This window comes from Cynoglossus semilaevis, chromosome 2 (assembly GCF_000523025.1).
Source record: "Cynoglossus semilaevis isolate Cse_v1.0 chromosome 2, Cse_v1.0, whole genome shotgun sequence".
NCBI classification, from domain to species: Eukaryota; Metazoa; Chordata; class Actinopteri; order Pleuronectiformes; family Cynoglossidae; genus Cynoglossus; species Cynoglossus semilaevis.
The window spans coordinates 10,928,517-10,949,824 of record NC_024308.1 but is presented as its reverse complement, the minus strand read 5'-3'; the positions used below and the strand labels follow the sequence as shown (position 1 = coordinate 10,949,824).

Genomic DNA, 21,308 nt, shown 5'->3' with positions numbered 1-21,308 from the left:
TAAATATATATATATATATATAGTGTGATGATTTGATTATATTTTCAAATTTTGTGGGTTTGACATTTAACAGAAAAATAAGAGAGTTGTGCTGTTTTCATTTGATGACATTTTTACCTGACATTTACTGAGAATTAGGCAGAAACTAATTGACAATGAGGGAAAAAGGAGGAAGTGGAGCCTGACAGGAAGAGTCCTAGGTTAGAGGACACAGACACACACACACACAGAGGCAGGTCAGGATAATTAACCCTTATAATCAGGAGCGGCTTCTTGTGTTATCATGGAGTAATTGCAGCCTTCTAATCCTCATTTACAGTAATGAATCACAGATGAACACGGAGCTGCTGCTGTTATGACTGAGAGCTGCTTTAGAATTCAGAGGAACACGACCAATCAACCAGCCAAGGTCTTCATCACCATCACTACCACTGTCCTCCTCCTCCTCCATCCTCCATTAACAACATCATCATCATCATCATCATCATCATCATCACTGCAGTCGTCAGAGGATGTGAAGAGACATGAAGACCATACCACCCGCTGTGATGTTGTTTCTCTGAGAGAGAAAATCACTCCACAACATTCAGGCTCATTTGTCTGTTTTCTCCGTGTAGACGCCGCTCCAGGCTGTTCTCGCTGAGAAACTCTGAACAGCGTGGCGTCGTGGCGGTGGATTTCTCCCAGTTGTCTTCTATCTCACGGTGTGTGGAGGTGCATGCAATATCAGATATGGATTATCTCCATAAGAAAGGCCGGCCACAGTTGTCGGCTGCTCATCACTTATTAAACAGCCTGGCAGCACATCGCCAGATGAAAGCCTTGCACCGCCGAGACTCCGCCGCGGCTGCTCCGCTCAATCCTCAGCCCCAATCAATAAAAAAGTTCTCCAACTTCTGACTGCAGTTCAATTCAATAGGAAATATTGACACTGAAGGAGTGGAGCACCGCAGCAGAACTAACTTTGTGGACGGGCAGGAGCTCAAGTCCCGGGGAGTAAAACAGTTCAGGTTCTAACTGTGATGCGCCAACTCGTCTTCCATCGGCACGCTGCCTGAATGATGAAAAAACACAGACGGAGTTGGACCGACAACCTCTGTCTGCATAAAACATTGAGAACGTTGATCCAGGGAATTTGTTGACGCAGTTTGTTTCTGAAGATGCAGCGACCCAGGCACCACCTGGTTTTATCCTCCTCAGAACCACAGACACACCTACAGACCAGGCTGTGGTCCAACTGGTCCAGCTCACAGTCAACTTCTTGCTCTCACTCCTTCGACCGCTGCTGGATTTGAACCTCCACAGGTGGATCACGGCAGATTCTTTGAAGCAGCCTTGAGGACTGACCATGGTCGGTGCCGACTCAGGGCGTGGCCCAGTATTTACAGGTTGATCTTCACTACTACATACTGTGGGTATTACAGTCCAGGTGGAAAAGCGAGATGCTGCATTACCCTCTAGATGTGAGATGTCCGAGTGACTGATGGGTTCATGGTACATCCCCATAAATACAGAGCAGGAATCGGGACTTGAACGAATCACCAGATGTCTGTTTCCCCAATGGAAATTCATCTTCAGCATCTGAACTTTTTCACAACATGCCTGAGGAGTAGAGTTGACTTTGGTGCTAGTTGGAGTCAAACCTCTGCTCCCACACCTGAACCCTGGTCCACTGGACCACATGCTGCGTTTGTGTCCGTGACAGAGAAATCATATGTGAAAAGTCATCACTGCTGTAAACTACAGTGAGACACCAGGAGGCAGCAGCCTGAAGGTCAAAGGTCAGGGTCTTCACATCAAAAAGAAGCAGCTCCTCTGCAAACACACACACACACACACACACAGCCGATGGTGCTTGGACTTCGAGCGAGTGCTGCCCACCAGTGGGTTAGTCAGAAAGTCAGGAATTACTGAGCTCATTGGAAGACTAATTTCATCAGAGGTCCCTGAACGCAACGCAGCACTCAGGACAGATGAGCCTCTCACTGCTGCCTGTTAGAGCGGCCCAGTACAACGTGGTCGTTGACTGTGGGCCAAGTGAAGACAAGATCACATGTTGAAGAAGCTGCAATGGTGACGGAGAGACTGTGACCTTTGACCTCATGACAATGAGGTTTCCAGCTGAAAGAAATGCACTTTCCTACAGAAACGTGATCCAATGATCTGAGGAGGTCAGCTGTGGAGACTGAAGTCAGACAGAGGACCAAGGAGAAGAGTGGAGTGAAGGAAATGAACATCTGACACATTCAGGAGGTAGAAGGAGGAAAAAGATGAGATGGGGAGGGAGCAGAGGGAGCAGAGGGAGCAGAGGGAGCAGAGGGAGCAGAGGGAGCAGGGAGGGCATCTGCTGTTAGCTGCAGGATTTGACTTGGTGCCAAAGATGAGGTCAGCGCTGCCTGCTGGACACACACACACACACACACAGGTTGTGTGTTTTAGTGAAACCTTGACAAAGACGACCTTGTTACCCTAACCTACCTGGTACAAAGATGTAACTAATCCTAATCCCAGCCACAACTCTAATCTGAACCTAGATCTAATTCTAACTCCAAACTAAACTTTGAACATTAACAATGTCCCCACAAGTGCATCTAAACCAGGATCACACACACACACACACACACCCCACAAACCAACAGACTCGAGGCCCTGCCTGTCATCCACCAATCACTTCAGCTTCAGCTCCGTGCTGCCCCCCCCCCCCCCCCCCCCCACATAAAAGTAAAGGTGAGCTCCTCTCTTTATAGTAACCTGAGGAGGAGGACACTTCTCTCCTTCCGCCCTCCCTCTTCTGTTTGTTCCTCACCCTCAGATTTCATACAACGTGTCCTTGACCTTCAGTGGGTGGAGGTCTGGGTGGAGCATCATATAACTTTCCATGTGGTTGAGCAGGCAGAGCCCCCCAGGCTGGTGAGGGGGGATGCTTGGGGGGGGGCTCGCTACACATTAGCTGTTAAAGTCTGTTCCATAACTCTGCAGCCCATAAAAGCCATAAAACGCTGCAGGTCAGGAGCAAAGTCGGGACACGAGAAAAAAATACGTCACCGAGACGGCGGTGGACGGAGGACTGAGGCGTGAAGAAGGGCTGATGTTGGAGGACAACGTCTGACGGTTGTTACTGGTCAGAGACGTTGTTCTCCAGCCAAGGTCAGACACAGACCTGTGACATGAAAGAACAGGTGTCACCCACACTGTGGGGGTGTTATCCACAGTGTGATGGGGACCTGCCGTACCCCACAATGGTCCTGGTTCTGGTTCTGACCAATCGTTGGTCTGTTCCTCTGTGTTTAGGAGAAGCTGTGACGTCTGCAGCTCCACGGAGTCAACAAAGAGACAAAGAAAAAGAGACAGGAGAGGGAGTGGGTCTGGGGGGGGGGGTGCAGCAGCACATTGGTATTCACAGCTGGACTCAGCTCAGCCATCCATCACATCTGCCCTTCAGTGGAGCAAATACCTCACAAAGCTGCTGGGAAATACACAACTGGATGGACACACTCACACACAGCCGTTTAATTGATACATGGAGAGTGGGACGTTTCATTTCCACCGTTATCTGCTTCATTATAACTTTGGGTCAGAGGTTCAATGTATTATTGATGACTCACAGAGAGGGGGAGGCATGGGGGGGTGAAAATGATTTAATCATCAACTGTGAGATGAAATAATTCCTCTAACTCTCAGGAAGTTTTAGAAACATCCCATAATAAAACTGAATCAGGAATCCCAGGACTTCCTGAAGAGAGGACCTGGTACTGAATCATCAGTGGGGACTATTGATGAACTCTGGTACAGAAGTGGGAACTAAACGTGAGCTCCAGGTATCACAGAACTTTATAGAACCATCTGTCGTAGCCCAGTACAGTGGGTCTGGTCCAGAGTGGGTCTGGGGGGGGGGGACCAGCACCGGGATCAAAACCATCAGCACTGAGTCCTATTTCATATTCTGTCATTTCATCACCTCAGCCCCCCCACCTTCCCACCCCTCACCCCCTCAGATTGACAGCCGTGTCCCTGACCCTTTGTGTGTGTGTGTGACCCTGACCCCCTGACCCCCTGCTGGGTCTGACCAGACCACATGTCTCCCTGTACCCAGCTAACAAAGTCATTTCAGAGGTCATTACCTTCATCTACAGCTAACCTCTGACCTCTGACCTCTGATGATTGGACGACACAGAGACAGAAATATCTGTTAAAAATAACTGATCTGAAAATGAAACGAACTTCATGGATCCTGGAAAACCTGGAACTGTCAGTAGTTCAAAAGTAGTCCAACCTTGACTTGTGTATTTACTTCAAAACTGCAGTATTACTTGGTCTACGTCACCTGGTATTCAGCTGATGTAGACGGTGTAGTAACACACAGTACGCCGACAAGTACTGTATACACACCAAAAATCACAGTAGTGGCCTGGAGTGACCTCCACCTCATCATATAAACATGAAGTACTTTAACACACACACACACACACAGAGAGACGTACTGATCAGCTGGAGTAAGACTGGTCATATATTCAGACTCCATTTGGAAAACAGGCCTAGAGACAAGGAGGTCAGTGGGCAGACGCCACTACCCCTCTTCCCACCCCCACACACACACACAAACAGACACATAGATACAGACACACACACACACACACACAGGGACATCAGCCCTTTGTTAAGGGGTTAACACACCGCCAACAGGCACTGTTGTGACCTCTGACCTCCACTAATGCTGTCTGGAGGGGTGAGTGGAGGAGGTAATAGGTGAGAAAAAAACTCACACACGAACCTGACCTCCATGTTTGAGAACAGAGAAATCTCAGTGACAGCAGCAGTCACAGTTCTCTGGTCTAGATCTAAGACCTCCACACCAGTCCAATCCAGACTGGAGTGGATGAATGTGGAGCAGGGTCAGAGGTCACAGGTCAGTGGTCAGGCCCAGGCCACTACTGATTATTCTGACTACTGTCAGTGGTTCAGGTAGGAGCACATGGTGCAGTGAAGTGTAGACGTGGTGCGTTCAAGGACCAGCCAGTGGAACAACATGATTTACATGATGATGGGATACTGGAAAATCAGCATGAACGAACAACAACTCTGTTCACTATTATATCCTCCTTCTCCTTCTTCCTCCTCTTCTTCTTCCTCTAACTTGGCTGAATTCCACATGACTGTGTTCACACCAAACCTGGATCCTGTGAAGATCTGCTCTGATCAGATGCAGATGGTGTTTGTGGAATGAGAATAACCAGAGTGTGAGAGTGAGAGCGCTCCACATCAATACCATTTCTCACAGAATTCCCTTGATTAAAAGCCCAGAGCGGGGGTAGGGCTTTATTCCGACACCCCACAGAGAAGAGAGGGTTGTGTGAGAGATGTAACAAAAAACACACTTCAAAGACGGCGCTGAAAAGCTCTCTTTGGTCCTTTTGTTGCTGTGATGTTAGCTTAAAATACTTAGTTACAGACAATTCCCAACATGATGAAACATTGGGAAAAGCAGGAGATGGAAGTTAAACCAGGACGCTCTGAGGAGAACCCCTGTGGAACGTGTTCTTCTAGCAGAACTCTTCATGTTTCTGTGACTGACTGTCAGTTCCACAGGTTAAATAATGGACCATGTTTCAAATTTTAGGAGCGTCAAGAACTTTGATGAGCTCTGTCTGTGGCTGTATGAAGGTGAAGAAGACCACTGACCACAGGGGTCACTTTAATGTCTGCAGAAAAACAATAACAACACAATAGGACCACTGCTTTTTACACTTGAAGCTCCTCTCCTCTGACAGAACTCCACAGCTCCTCTGTCACCACCATTATTACTGTCACAACCTCAGACTGTGGCCTCAACAGACACCACAACACTGACCCACTGACATTTACACACACTGACGTCAACAGTCCAGGACTGGACCACACAATCAGCTGCACACCTGCTGTCTGACCTTTCCTTTGGTCCTCAAACAGCCTCATTGATCTGCACTTAATTCACACAAACACACACTCTGACTCTTCTGCACCAACCAAAAAGAAGGAAGGACAAAGGTCACCTCCAGGTTTTGACTGACCCTGGTTCAGAGACCGGTCCTGACCTGAACACTTTCCTCTCGTCCAATGATCAGACACTGATCTGATCAGTTTCTATTGGTCCATCAATGTCTCCATCAATCTGTGTCAGTAACTCATACTGACTGAAGACGACGGCTCTAGTCTGCCGATCGTGGTTCTGGTCTGGGGCAGAGACAACTCTGCTCAAACAGACTCAGTTTTTTAACGTGGCTCGGGAAACAAAGTTTGTTTCACACATTTTTAATCAAACCAAACATGTAGTTCACAGCAGTTAGTGGGGCAGTGGGGCAGGGGGCAGGAGGGCAGTGGGACAGGGCAGCAGGAGTTTAGTTGACCATCTGTGAAGCAGGTGACCAGTTCAACCAGTTTGAATCCTACCTGGTGCTGCATGCTGGTCCACCAGATCTGCTGTGGTGGTCAGAACTTCCATGATCCTCAGCTGGTGCTGCAGGTCCATGTCCACCCTGTGGACAGAGAAGACAGATGAAGGAACAGGAACAGGAAGATGTTTGACCCACAGAGTTGATCAGAGAAGAGAAGAGCCCAGAGATGGACCACACTAATACTACGGTTCAGCGTGAACATCAGCATGAACATTAGTGTGGACTGTGCTGGAGCTCCACCCATCAACATCCCATCAGAGTGTAGTTCTGATCTTCAGACGTGGATGTGAAGGTGGAGCAGACGACCCTGCTGTGGTGCTGACAGAACCTTCACCCCACAACATATCACAGCAGGACTCCGACAAGATCTACGACCCCAGCAGGACATCCATTGTTTGGACCCTGAGCTGGTCCAGGAGCCAGCTGCTGGACCCTGACCTCCTGAGTGTGGAGAACCTCACACAGGACCTCCAGACCAGCAGGTCTGTAAACATGACCCAGCAGGGGGTGAGGCGGGGGACAATAGCCTCTCCTCCTCTTGCATTAACTGTGGGTTTAGAAAATGGGCCGTGTTTGAAGAGGACCAGACGTACTGATGAGAACCTTCACAGAACCTTCACTGCTGCAACACAGGTCAATGGATGAGGAAACATATGTCACTGCGCCTGCTGTGACCCCCCCCCCCCCCCCCACACACACACACACACACATCCCCAGTTTATGACGAGGAGAAGGGGGAGCGCACACGTTCACCATTGAACCTGGGACATATCTGTCAGGACCTGGATCCACTGGGACACCGTCATCACTTCAACCTAAAGGTCATTCTGAGGTCACAGACTGAAGGGAAAAACAGCAGGAAAAAACTTCATATGTGTACTTCATATATACGCCAGGAAAATATTTAAAAATGTTTCACATAAAGAACCGATCAATTCTACTGACTAAGTACTATAATACTCTGAAGATTAGTGGGTAATACTCTGAAGATTAGGAGGTAATACTCTGAAGATTAGGACCAGACCAAGGTTCTGACTTTGACATCAGTGACCACAAATGTCTTCGTCACTGTCCTGCCAACATGGGACTTCAGTGGCCCACGCGGGCCTCATCATCATCATCCCTTCTGCACGCAGCCTATTCCCAACACCATTCCTCATTGGCTCATGGATTAAATGTCAGTGATGGTGGAGGTCAGACAGAGAGCCAGTGACAGTGAACACCGCTCTTTTTTTATCTGTCCCGCAGAAGTTTCGCTAAATTGTGATATTTTACGGTATTTTTCTTTTAAATTTGCAATATTTTCATTATTTTTGTGATTAAAAAAAGCTTTGTTTAACTAGAGGAGATCGAACACAGCATTGTGTTCCTCGTGCTGATTGGTTCATGCATCGTAGCATCTCTCAGCATCTCCCCTTGTCTGTCCAGCACTCGTTCTCTTTGCTCTGTGCCATTATATGTATAGTATATTAACGCCCTACGATGCCTCCTAAATGCTTTTTCCCTTTTCGTGGTGGGTCTTGGTACACAACTACCGCCATAAGAGAGACACCACTGTACTGCAATACCATAAAACATCAACAAAACACCGTGACATCACTGTTTTCTTTAAAAAGCATTTAGCTCACCATAGGTGCCACTTACAGTGCCTCCATCTGGACTGTGTAAACATTACATCAAATGTTCTGATTTACTTCCAGGTGTTTCTGTGTGTGTGTGTGTGTGTGTGTGTGTCAAGCAACCGTTGTGTTTTGTATATATGTTCCCAGAATGAGGGCAGTGTCTGGATGTCCAGAGGTTAAAGGTCAGACGGACAGAGGGGTGAGGTCGAAGGGTCCTTGAGGGTGGAGTCCGGTAGTTTAGTTTAATGACTATTAGTGTTTCTGACGGATGTTTATCATTTAACTGTTGATGACATTTATAGAATTTTTTTTTTCAAGGATCTCCTAAAGTATCTGTGTGTGTATGTGTGTGTGTGTGTGTGTCCAGTGTTTAGACAAAGACAGGTGACCTCTATGACCTCCATCAGACTGCAGCAGATTGTCAGCCATCCATCTCCACCCACCTGCACACACACACAGATACAGACATATATGGATTATGGATTGCAGTTGACCCTGGTGGTCAGTTAAGGTCAAGGCTGGAGAGCGGAGTCTGTCTCTACACATGGTCACATGGGACGGAGGCTGACTGGACATTTGGATTGTGGTGCTAGGTGGGGGGAAGGAGGGGAGGGCCTTGAGACTTGATGTGGTGACACAGCTCCCCTACAGGACAGCAGCAGTATAACCCACCACTGCTGGTTCTCACCAACCTCTACTTTTTGACTGTGTTTTTCAGAGACAGCGACTCTGAAAGACTTGATAAAATGAGAGATGGATAAAAAATGAGACAGTGGGCTAAAAGATGGGGAGAGGGTAGGATAGAAATGTCTGCTGGCTGAGGGGGAGGGAGGTCCAGAGTACAGAGAGAGACTCTTGTTCTGGGGGGGCAGCCACTCAAACCAAGCTGAAAGTTTAATCTTGCAGTGTGTGAGAAAGCGCGGGGCGGGGTGGGGGTGGGGGGGGGGCGGTCTAGGGGTGGCTGCAGGGGCTGAACTCCAGCAGACAGTAACTATGGAAATGGAAATACTGCTGAAAGCTAAAGAAGAACTCCAAAGCTTGGATTACTGGGTCGGTGTGGTGCAGACATGACCTTCCGGTGAACCCTCCACAGAACTCTGGGTGGAGGGGCTGTGGGTTGGGGGGGGTCACACATGAAGTTGATGTAGCCAAAAGTACCTCACTCACTCTAAAAGATGGGAGAAAATGTGTCTGTGTGGTGGACGGTGTGTTTTAGTGACTCAGACTGTACCTTGAACAGAATGGACCAGCTCACTGAGGACCCCTGCAGGGATGAGGGGGGAGCTCAGGTTCTGCAGGAAGCCTCTGAGGGCATGAGTCAGAGACAAAACATCATAGTGATCCAGATCCGGGCGCAGCATCTGTCAGGAGGACAGAGGACAGAAGAGGGAGGACAGAGGACAGCCGGTGTGAGGAGATTATTTCAGTATGTGTTTCTTAGCAGTTTTACCTCCAGGGTCAGTACTTTGGCTGTTGCCCTGTAATTTTGTAGGGTAGTGGTCACCAAACCACAACCCCACCAGGATCAGTGATAGGACTGGAACCGATTCTTTTAATTTAGCTTCATTCCATTTCAGAAGTTCCTTCTTGAAGCCTTCTAAAGAGAATGAACTTAACCACATCCTCGACATACAGTGGCACCACCACGACAGTGTCTCACTGATCAGTCCCAGTCTCACGGTCACCTGATCAGTCCCAGCTGATCAGTCCCAGTCTCAGGCACCACCACGACAGTGTCTCACTGATCAGTCCCAGTCTCACGGTCACCTGATCAGTCCCAGTCTCACGGTCAGGTCCTTCTGGGAAAAGGTGTCTGAGCAGATTAGAGGAAATGATGCTGAGATGTTCAACTCTCCCTGCAGGACAAAGGCCAGACTCCCTCACCCTCAGACTAAACAGGAGATAACAGTGAACACTGCAGCAGATTAGAGGACAAAGCACAAGGTGCCAGAGGGGATTCTCCCTCCACCTTTCCTCCTTCGTCTTCCCCACTTGTCCTTCCCTCTGTTTACATCTTCCTCTAAAACATCTGTGTTTTTTAACCTCCTTACTCCCATGACTTTTCTTCCTTTGTTTCACCGTACTAATTCTCCCCCATCCTCCCCTTCCTCATTTGTCACCCCCACTGCACGAATACCTGTAAAAGTCCAAACGCCTGTTAAACCTTATTGATTAGCTCGGCTAACTAATGACCGACCAAACCTGACCAATCAGCACAGGTCACTAAAGAACAACCCATTAATATAAATGGATGAACTCCTGCATCATCACCACACTGAGGCCACCAATCAGGGCGAGCTAGGGGAGGGGGGATCGGGGGGGTTCCTGATGAGAAGACTGAGGCTGAGAGCAGCTGAGGCTGTACCACCTTCAGTGAAACCTGAAGGTGGTACAGTAGCTCAGTACACAATCAGGTACAGACTGTCCTCAGGTCAAAGGCCAAATCTCTGCAGTCTTATTAATCTGTCATTGATTAGAACCTAAACAACTCTGTGACCTGTTCATCCAGAACCAGATCCCATTTCTCCTCAGAACTTCCTGTAGACATGGAGGGTTTTAAACCCACCTGTTCTGTTGAATGACATTTTCCTCAGACTTGGTTGTCAATGTTTCCCAATGTTCTGAGTGGCTGAGTTCACCAATAGAAGATGTGAAAACTGTGGACATAAACCCTGTTGTTCTAGCAGACTGCTGACACGTCAAACTCACATCTGACTATTTTTAACCATGAGGTAGAACTCTGTTGGTCCAGACTGTGAGAAATCAGTGTCTAATAAAAATTAAAAGTCAAACTTCCCGTCTTACCTAATCAGACGAGTCATGATGTTTGGTCCACCTTACACTGAGGAGTGACTCTTCCTGAAGGACTTTGTTTATCCTCTCACACTGACGTCCACAGAGAAAACATCCCAGACAATGGAGTGTTTGGTCTGCTTCTGCCTCCAGGGGTCTCCACCACTGGGTTGTGTTGAGACTTTACTCTGACCAATCCTGTGGAACCTGTTCTGCAGCTGAGGAGAGGCTGTGTCACCCTGAGATCAAGTAGGTGGCAGCATCATTGTTCATTTAATAATGTGTAGATTTTCTGGCTCAGTCAGCACTTTTTGGTTTGAAGTTTTGTTTTTGTTGGGTACTGGGACAGAACTCCACTCTGACCTGGAACCACTCCAAACACAGAACAATATTCAGTTCTACAGTCACATGACCTCTGAACAGTGTCCACATTTCATGAAGTCCAGACTTGATCTGACAAACACACGTTCCAATAGGTCAGTATTGATCATCACCAACGTTCTGATGCCTGGGCGTTGAAGCATCGACAGGTTTAGACTCTTCGCTCTGACCTTCGGCCTCTCTCTGTCTCTCTGCTCAGTCTTGGTCCATGGTCCATGGTCCATTCCCTCTCCACACTCAATCTGTGCGTCAGCTAATCAGGACCCAGTGTGACAGGCTGTGACGGCGGATCGGCTGACTGATGAGTGAATGAAGAGGAGGATTGATGGGAGGACGGATGGACGGACGGATGAATGGAGCACGGCCGGACGAGTCATTGGGAGCTGAGTCCACTTATTGGATTTTCAGCTTCTTCCAGGAGATCTATCAGAGGAACGGCTGATTGGATGGATGTCAGTTGGTATTTCCTGTGATGAAGGTCAAGTCCAGTTCTGTCATTAGGGACAACAACAAGTGAGCAGCGTTATTTTCACGACCTCCACAGGCTGAGACCAGGAACATTAACAGGAGCTAACACACACAGGTTTAATATTACAGCAATATATGTGTATAGGTGTATGTATGTGTGTGTTTCAGAATGATTTTATATTTGACCTCTTAACTCACCTCTCAGTGCCAGAGGAACTGTTGGGTCCTCCACGGTGCCTCAGTGTCACAGGAACTGTTTGAATCTTGAACATCAGCAGGTCAAGGTTTCCTTATCAGTTTTTCGTAAACCGTACGACAGAAATCCAGAAAAAGTAAGACATGTTCTTAGATTATGGTTGAGGTCGTTCCAGCAGAACCCGGGATGTCCAGGTACAGAACATGTATGGAGGTCAGATCAGAGACGTAGAAGACACTGACTGAAGGACCCCGGTTCCTCTGAACGTCATCCAAGGCTGGAACACTCTGGGGTGACACAACGACACACAGACACAACTTCTGGACTTGAACTGCTGCCAGAGGAACCTTCAAGGCCTCGGCCTCTAGTCTGTTCACTGGCATCAGCAGCAGTGACATCAGCAGACGCTGCTCCACCTTCACTGTCATCACTGTTAGGGTTGGTTTGTGCTGAGTGTGCCCTTGTTGCAGCAGCAGTTACCTCTGGTACTTCACCTTGTACGTACGTCACCTGGTACTTCAACTTCTTCCAACAGTAGCTGGAAATCAAAAATAAAAAGTGATGTTATGGTGCCCACTAGTGGCTTGTCGTCAACTATCTCCCCTCCAGGATAATGTTCGTATTTCTTCATCTTTACCTTTTGTTTTAAAACAGATTTTGTGGAGTGAAGAAATTTACAGCTCTAATTGAAAACGTTCATAAAATGAAACCATCTGCTGCTCAAGTGTGGTGGTCACAAACATACGGCCCTGGGGCTGCAAACGTACACAGGGTTTGAAGTATAATTTCTCTGGAAGGTTTACAACATCTACACAGACTGATGGTAAAACAAATGATCAGCCTGTCAGAGGAAACATGAAGCAAATGAACAACCAATGAGGAGCCTGGAACGGCTGTTGATGCAGTACTGCAGTACTACAGTTTGAAACTTTACTATACTTTAAACAGTGTGTGGGTCTGAACAACATTGTTGTTGTTTTGTAGGCCTGGTTGGATATGAAACAAATATATAATATATGTTGACAGGAAACTGAAAAGAGCCGTGGCTTTTGGCGCGGGGGGATGGGGGGGGGGCACAGAAAAAGCATGTGTCTGTACTACAGAGTTCATAGTTCAGACTGAAGACGCAGTTCAACCAGCATTGGTCAAGATGAGGCCTGGACACTGTCTGACCTCTGACCAGTTTCAGGTGAAGGTGGACAAAAAAAGAAACATTTTCCACCGAATGGAAACACTGAACAGTGTGTATGTGTGTGTGTGTGTGTGTGTGTGTGTTCCCTGGCTGCTGATCTCAGCCTTTAACCCCTGAACCTTCACTGTTTCTATAGTAAATCTGCTCTGGTGCAGAAGTTTGCTGCTGGGGTGTGAAGAGGTGTAGGACACACTGAGGCTGGGGTAAACCTGCCCCCCTCCCCTCACCCATCCACCCGTCCACCCGTCCTTGGAATTCCAATCACAATCTCACACAATGACACAGAGACAAAAAAGATGAGGAGAATAAAACACAGAGAGAAAAAGCAGGACGTGCAGAGGAGGGAGGGGGAGGAGCTGGAACATACACACACAGAAACAAAGTTCATCCCAAGGCTGAACTTCCATAACAGCCGCAGCTGTAGGGACAAAGACTTCCTCTGTAGAGACGAGTCAGGTGAGCCAGCACCCCCGCCCCCTCCTCCCAGCTCCCACCCACTGCCAACCTGGAGGTCTGTCCTCCAGTCTGGGCCACTTCTCTCCCTGCTCCTCATAGGACGGTGATGGGCACCAGAGGAAGAAGGTGACATCACCACCAGCCAATAGTCAGGCCCGGGACCGAAAGACAGAGGGGAGGACAGACGGAGGGATGGAGGAGGACAGGAGGGGGTGACGGAGGAGAGGGGGGCATTTAATTTGTGTTTTGCTGACCTCAGCGAGTCTTGTCAGCCAGGATGGGCGGAGAAGAGATGGGATGGTGATGAATGAGTGAATAAAAAGAAAGAAGAAGAAGAGATAGAGGAGGAGGGATGGGTGAGGGAGGGAGGGAGGGAGGGAGGAACTAAAGGGTGTAGGTGTGGTGGAGTTAAAGATTATCTAATGGTTTAATGGCTGCAGATCAGTGGAGTGGTGATTAGTGGGAGGGGCTTAAGGACCTGATGAGGATGAAGGATGGAGATCCATGTGAACAGAGAGGTGGAGACAGGAGAGGTGTAGGTTCACCACTTCACCTCAGTGGGGGACAACAACTGCTGACTCATCAGTGGACTGTTGGAACCAGGAACTCTGCACCAAAGAGAGACAGGAGGGAGAGAGAGAGAGAGACATCTGTCTGGACCAGGTAGGTTGTGAAGGTCACATGTGGGACACACTTACCCTAACTAACATACTGTATCTGCATGTAACCCACGTGGGACTTAATTGACCAATACGTGTGTGTGCAGTGTGCATGTGTTGAGAACTCTGCATTTTCAGCCAACATGAGTCATCGTTTCCAAAACAGACAAGTGTCAGCACTGTGTGTGTGTGTGTGTGTGTGTGTGTGTGTCTCTGTGTCAGATTGAAAATATTCTGTTTTTCTCTTCAACACCAACACATTTCTTCACCTTTACTTTCAAGGACAATTAAATGTCTTCATGTTCTTGTCAATGTAACATGGGATATTTACAAAGAAAGAGTTTTGTTTGACTTTTCTCCAAACAGGGCCTTTAACACAGCTAGTTACATGTTAGCTCTTTCCTGCTTCAGCGTCCTGACCGTAGTGTGAATGCACAGGGGAGACTTAGTCTAGAGACTAAGACCCCTAGAGACTTAGGGGCAGTAGTGGCTTAGTGGTCTCGGACTCGGGTCTGGACTTGGGCCACTGAGGTGCTCTGAGCATGGCACCGTATAATCGTTAGCAGTATGAACTGCGTTAGCCTGTAAAAACCCATAAATTAGCCGCATCATTGTTTAAGCCATAGGGTTGAAAAAGTAGCGGCTTATAGTGCGGAAATTATGGTATTTGATTGGAGTGACTGCTTCTTGATTCAGATATCTTTAACTTCAGAGTGTTTTAATGTCCGTTCTTATCTGGATCAAGGCTCCGTCCTCACACAGAACCTTTCGCTGGTCCTCAGATCAGTAACAGGGTTATTTGGTACTTTTTCAGAGAGGATCTCCATGTGTATAAAACTAACCAAGCAGTACCTAAAGAATTTGGTGGGGGCGCTGTTGTGTAAAACTTCAGTTCATACTGGTCTGATTAGTGACCAGGAAGATCACCATGGTAAGGGGCAGTCCAGTCCAGTCCAGTCCAGTCCAGTCCAGTCCAGAGTGTTGGTGAGTTGTGCTAAGAAGAGTGGACAATCGTCAGCAAAGCTACACACAACAGTGGGCAGTAACATCAGTACCAGATGGAACCATTTTCTAAGTAAAGGAAAATAAATGAGCTCCAGTCCCAGTCTTCACACCCAGAACTGGACCTGATCCACACAGGCAGAACAACCAGCTCCATCTGTCAGGGTGACAGAGAACTGGGCCGACCCACAGAGCTCCGTGTGGGCAGAACAGAACCGAGCGGTTAAAAAAGTCTAGCTATCACCATGGCAACAATCCGGGCCGTGTACCAATGGCAGGTCAACTTGATGAGGTAATGCTCCAAAAAGCTGCCCGAGCAGAGTTCACTCTCACATTCACACACACCTCACGTCCTCGCTCTGGTACCAGAATGTTCCACACACAGCCAGACTGCAGACAGACACACACACACACACACACACACACACACACACAGGATGAGTGAAGACTGAAATAAGGTGTCAGTTAGAAGAATTCTCGTCGCTGCAGCAGCTCAGTCTCCACCTCTTCACTGACTCTGTGTTCACTCCAATCACCTGGTGGTTTTAACACCAGCAGCAGAAAAACTCTGGGTTTCTACAGATGAACGTTTGGTTTCATCAGGAGTTTAGGAGCTGCAGCAACTGGTACTGTATGTACACATACAGTACATATATACAGTACATATATGTACAGTATGTACACATACTGTACATATATACAGTACATATATGTACAGTATGTACACATACTGTACATATATACAGTACATATATGTACAGTATGTATACATACTGTACATATATGTATGTATGTTTAATGTTGCATGCAGCCCTTTGTCATGCAAACCAAACTTTTCCTGTGATCTTCCACCCATCAGTGCAGACCCCTCCTCCCCCAGCCGTATATGTTCCATAGGAGCTGTCTGTGTGTGTTAGTGTGTGTGTGCGTACAGCCTGCACCACCGTGGGCCATCAGCAGCACGTCCAAGCTAACGTGTGAAAGTACTTCCTCTCTCACTGCAGCCCTCGTTCTGTCTCAACGTATTCACGTGTGTGCGTGTCACATTCCTCAGAGTGGCTCAGCGTCAGCGCCTGTCAGTTAATTACTCTGAGTATGTGGACACTGACCCCCCGAAAGTATGTAGGACAGGTGTGTGTGTGTGTGTATTATTGTTGAACTTGTAAGTACTTATAAGTATTTGTGTCACCAGCAGGGGGCAATGGGGTGCACATGTGCTGATTGTGAAGGTGACTGATTGTGTCAGGTACCGACTGGACAATGTTACTGTCAAAGAGTTCAAAGATCACCATGGAGATAACATGGAGTACCATCAAACAAAGTGGAACAGAGAACTGTTTGAAACAACTGTGAAAAAAACTCTTTCTCTCTGACCCCCTTCCCCTCTCTACCCCCCCTCACTCCCTCCCTCTCTCTCTGACCCCCACCCCACCACAGGTAAAACTGACAGTAGCAGACAGTGGCTGTGATTGGCTGAGGTTTGAACCATGTGACCACAGCACGGTCAGTACAGTCTGTGGGTGAGGAGCAGGTTGACTGCATCTCCGTCTCCGTCCCTCCTTCTCTCTGCTCACAGTCTGATTTTGTCAGCCCCTCCCCTCCTGCTTCCCCAAAAACTCAAAAGTACAGAGTCAGAGCTCTCTCTGCTGGTGCCAACGTGAACTTCAGCACTCCAAACTTTTTTTGGTTTTGTGTGTGAGAGTGAGAGCGGAGGACACAGCGTCTCAGCAGAGTGGACGGACAGAGACCACAGCGTGAGAAGATGTTTAGTCCATTTTAACAAAGAACAGCAGAAGATGATGAAGAGCAACAGCCTTTAGTCCAATCAAAATATACCTGAGTTCAGTCCACAGGTCCAGAGGCCGGTCCAGAAATCTGGTACAGAGACCCACCGTTCAGACCTACAAACAAGGAGACAAGCCAGGGGGTCAGAGGGTCAGTAGGTCAGAAGGTCCGTCTACAGATGTTTCATGAACTCAGAATCTGGACCTGGTTGACTTCATGACATCGGCTCCAAAACAACAGCATCTGTTTCCCTTATGAACCAATGGTTTGAACTGTAGGTCATTTGCATAAAATGTCATTATGGTCTGAAGTATCACAGGAGGAGCAGGTGGTCCTGGGGGGAGGTAATGGAGGGGGAGGGCATAATAGAATCTGCCCCCCCTTTAAAAAGTTGGTAAATCCCCCGTGCAGGTGGAAAGGTTAGAGACAGAGAGGAGTGTGTTCATCAATTAGCAGCACACACACACACACACACACACAGCAGAGTGTACCACTGCAGTCTCCTCTGTTCTACAGAACAAAGACCAACGTGCACGTGTCTGCACGTACATGATGATCATCCATCTCCTTCTGATGCTCCATTTGTCTGTATTACTCATTAATGAGCACAAGCACAGGAGCCCAGTGTGTGTGTGTGTGTGTGTGTGTGTTTCACCAGCCAAAGACCAACGGCAAAATGAAACTCAGCACAACAATCAGCACCTTCTCTTTGTTTTGCTGAATACAAATGTGAGCGCCACACAAACACACACACTCATTAATGCAGGCACCCTCTCTCTGTGTTGCAGAAGACGAATGTGAGAGCCGCACCAACACACGCAGCAGCTACTGCAGCAGCAGCAGCAGCAGCAGTTTAAAACATCATTAACAAACTTCTTCTTTGTTTCCACAAACACAAAACGAATTAAAAAAATTCATCTGCAGCCAGTGACCCAGTGACCCACAGCCTGGGCCTGAGGTCAGTCACCTGCTGTGTTTTAGTTTTTGATCCAGCTGGTCTATATTCCAATGTGTCCCTGTCAGAGAACACATCCTTCAGTTTCTTTATCACCAAGTCAACAACAACCAACTACAGCCACGCACCTTGCTGTATGCAGAATGTGCTGGAACATGAAGCACCAACCACTGAACTGGAGTCAGAAGATGATGAGTAGAAAACAAAGAGTCAGAGTGAAAACCTCTCTGACCATGAGATTTTCTTTTTTCTCTGATAAAAAAAACCACACCTCATATGAAAGGATGAATCCCTGCCATAATCCCCCTCGGGGGTGTGGGGGGGTGAAGTTCAACACAGCACAAAATAAAAGATAAACCCTCCACAATCCTCCAGAACCTCAGCTCTGTCTGTTAGTGTGGTTCTCCTCAGGGTCCAGACCATCACTGGACCAGAACCACTGGGCTCCATGAAGACATTTAGTGCAGTGGACACACAGACAACAACCACACACAACCACACACACACACACTGGGCCACGGCATGAAGGAAATCACTTCAGGGTGTGTGTGTGTGTGTGTGTGTGTGTGTTTCACACACTCATTCAGACAACAGAACCTGTGAGAAATGGAATAAAGGAGAGCTGCAGGAGAAAGTCATTAAATCTCCTCTCATCCTCCTCCTGAGGAACAGACAGTGTGGGTGCACTCAGAGGAAAATGAGCTGATTAGAGGTGTCAGACAGGTTTATTATGTGTGTGTGTGTGTGTGTGTGTCAGAGGTCAACGTCAGGCAGCAGAACAGCAGGTCGTCCTCCTTATAATTAAGATGGGAGGAGAAGGCTGCTGCTATCACTCCTCTTTTAATTCCTCCTCCTCCCTTTGTCTACTCCCTGCTTCCTTTTCCTCCCTGTGCTGTTTACTACCCAGTACTCCCAGTACGCCAGCTCATGTGGAGAGCACAGACGGGAGTCACTGTCACCTGATGATCAGATAAACTGATCTGAAACAGAGCTGAAACAGGACAGGGGTGAGACAAAGAGAGAGAGAGAGAGAGAGAGAGAGGACTAGTTTCTGTTGAACTCAGAGCAGGTAGTGTACATCATCACCTCCGTCCATCAGAGTCACCGACGTCTTCAGCTCTCAGTGGACCAGGACCAGTCGTCCAAGTCCAGTTCTTCCTCTCATTGGTTCCTGAAGACCATGAAGATCATGATTTAGATATAAACTGTGGTGGGTTCACAGGAGGCTCCCCCTTCTCCCCTCCTCCTCCCCCTAGACATTCACTGCCCTCAGTCCTTTGTTCCTTTGCCTCAGACACAGCAGCACACTCAGTTGACTCCAACAACAACAACAACATCATCAACAACACACACACACACACACACCTGTCCTTTACCTACAGCAGCCTCAGCCAGTCTCTGGGGCCAGAGCCTCACTCTGAACCACCTCCACTCCACAGACGTGCTGTGAGTGAGTTCACCAACAGTGAAAGAGAAAAATACCTAAAAAAATCACAATTCCCCCTGACACAGTTCACCTGTGAAGAATAAAGAATTTTGGTGAGGTACAGAGCTTGTCACCATGACAACGACGGGTACAAGAATCTCAACAGAAGACGTTGACAGGGTTTGAATGGAATAATAACAAATTGTACTACTGCAGTTTTCTGTTCAGAGATTTGTACCTTCACTACAGGTATTTTATAAAATCCTCTCCTAGGATCCCCAGTATGAGGCAGAATCCTGAAGCCAACAAAGACAAAGGAAGAAAAGATGAATGAAAAGGTCAGCAGGTAAACAACCACCTGTAAATGTGTCAGCAGCACCACCGCACCACCACCGCATCGCCACTAGGACGCTGGTCTTCACCATCAGCGCCCCCTGTCTCCATCTGCTGCAGCAGTGGGCTCATGATGGGAGTCTGGAGCTCTGCATCTCTCTGACTCCATCCTCACCCCCATCCTCACCTCCATCACTGTTCTACAACCACCACATGTGAATTGTCGTCGCCTGCTTTGGCAAACAAAGAGAGGCCAGAGGAGCAGGGGAGAGGTGTCTCCCTGCCTCCCCCTACCCTCCCTCTCTCACCTATCAGCGGAGTGATTAATGAAAGATGTAACTCATTTATCATCACTAATGGCAGTTTCCTTAACACTGGGTTTTAATGCTGACCTAGTGGAAATCAGGGGGAGGGAGGGGGGGCAGAGAGAGAGAGAGAGAGAGAGAGAGAGAGGAAAGGAAAACAGCTCACAGCACAACCTTGAAAATGTCTGTTCCTGTCATGTGTGGATTTACTGTACGTGTGTGTGCGTGTGTGTGTGTGGTAATGTTGGACTTTTAAAACCATTAGCTCTGTTCTTAGCGTCAACATTTTGTTCAGCTGTTCTGCAGCTTTGATTCACTGATTCCCCCAGTCTGTCTGTCTGTGTCTGTGTGTGTCTGTGCCCACGAGCCTTATCTTTATTTACATACGCATCCTTCCCACTAATACAGTCACAGCTGGATCTTCACAGGGGGGGTTGGGGACGGGGGAGACCATCACACACTCTGACTCCATGTCTAAGGTGCACCCCAAACACCCTTTAACTTAGTGGGTCCAAAAGTGTGGGGCAGGCCCCTCCAGGGGGCGTGGGGGGGGGGGGCTGCAGTGACATGAAGAGAGATCAGGTGATGAAGTCAGAGGAGGAAGGAAAAAATAATGGGCAATACACCTCACACCCTCTCACTCTCTCTCTCTCCCCGCCTTCCTCCTCTCTCTCTCTCTCTCTCTCCCCGCCTTCCTCCCTTGATGTGTGTTTCTCTGGTTATTAACCTGCTGTCAGTGGTAGGGGGCGCCATCCATTAACCCTGAACACACACACACACACACACAGGGCCACTGAGTACCTTGTAGCTGGTACACACTCAGGGTATCTGCCTGTGCACCAAAGAGTCCGTGTACTGCATCTGTACACACTACTGTACACACTACTGTACACACTGAATGGAGGGCTTTGGCAGAGAGGGTGAGGAGGGGGTGAGGCAGGGATGTACACAATCTACTGAACCTAACTTCAGAGTTAAAGTTCTTGGACTCCCAGAGGTCAGAAAAGGAATGACAACAACAAACAAACACATCAGTGAAATATAAATAATCAAATAGAGATATAATAAGGGTGTTCAATGAGGTTGTCCCCCGGAGCGACTGGACTGTGGTAACTGTGAAGGTCAGTGTTTTTATTCCAGAAGGACACAGAGACAGAACAGACCAAGGGACACAGACCTTGGACACAGTGGCCATCTCTTTGTCCCTGTGCTATAAACACACACTGTGGCAGGTGTGTGTGTGTGTGTGTAGTTGTGTCTGCTGCAGACCAGGAACATCAAATATTTATGGGGGTGGGGGGTGG

At 48.0% G+C, this 21,308-nt stretch overlaps 1 protein-coding gene across 1 annotated transcript in view; it reads right to left on the bottom strand.

The window, feature by feature from the left end:
* Positions 1–9,405, bottom strand: part of pik3r3b (phosphoinositide-3-kinase, regulatory subunit 3b (gamma)) — a 40,595-nt gene extending 31,190 nt beyond the window's left edge. Inside the window, exons 1-2 of the mRNA XM_008337770.3 lie at positions 9,285–9,405; positions 6,427–6,512 (exon numbers count right to left, since the gene is read on the bottom strand). Of these exons, the coding sequence (XP_008335992.1) occupies positions 6,427–6,505 (79 nt within the window). The 5' untranslated portion in view covers positions 6,506–6,512; positions 9,285–9,405. The remainder of the gene's footprint in view (positions 1–6,426; positions 6,513–9,284) is intronic.
* Positions 9,406–21,308: the final 11,903 nt, after the last annotated feature.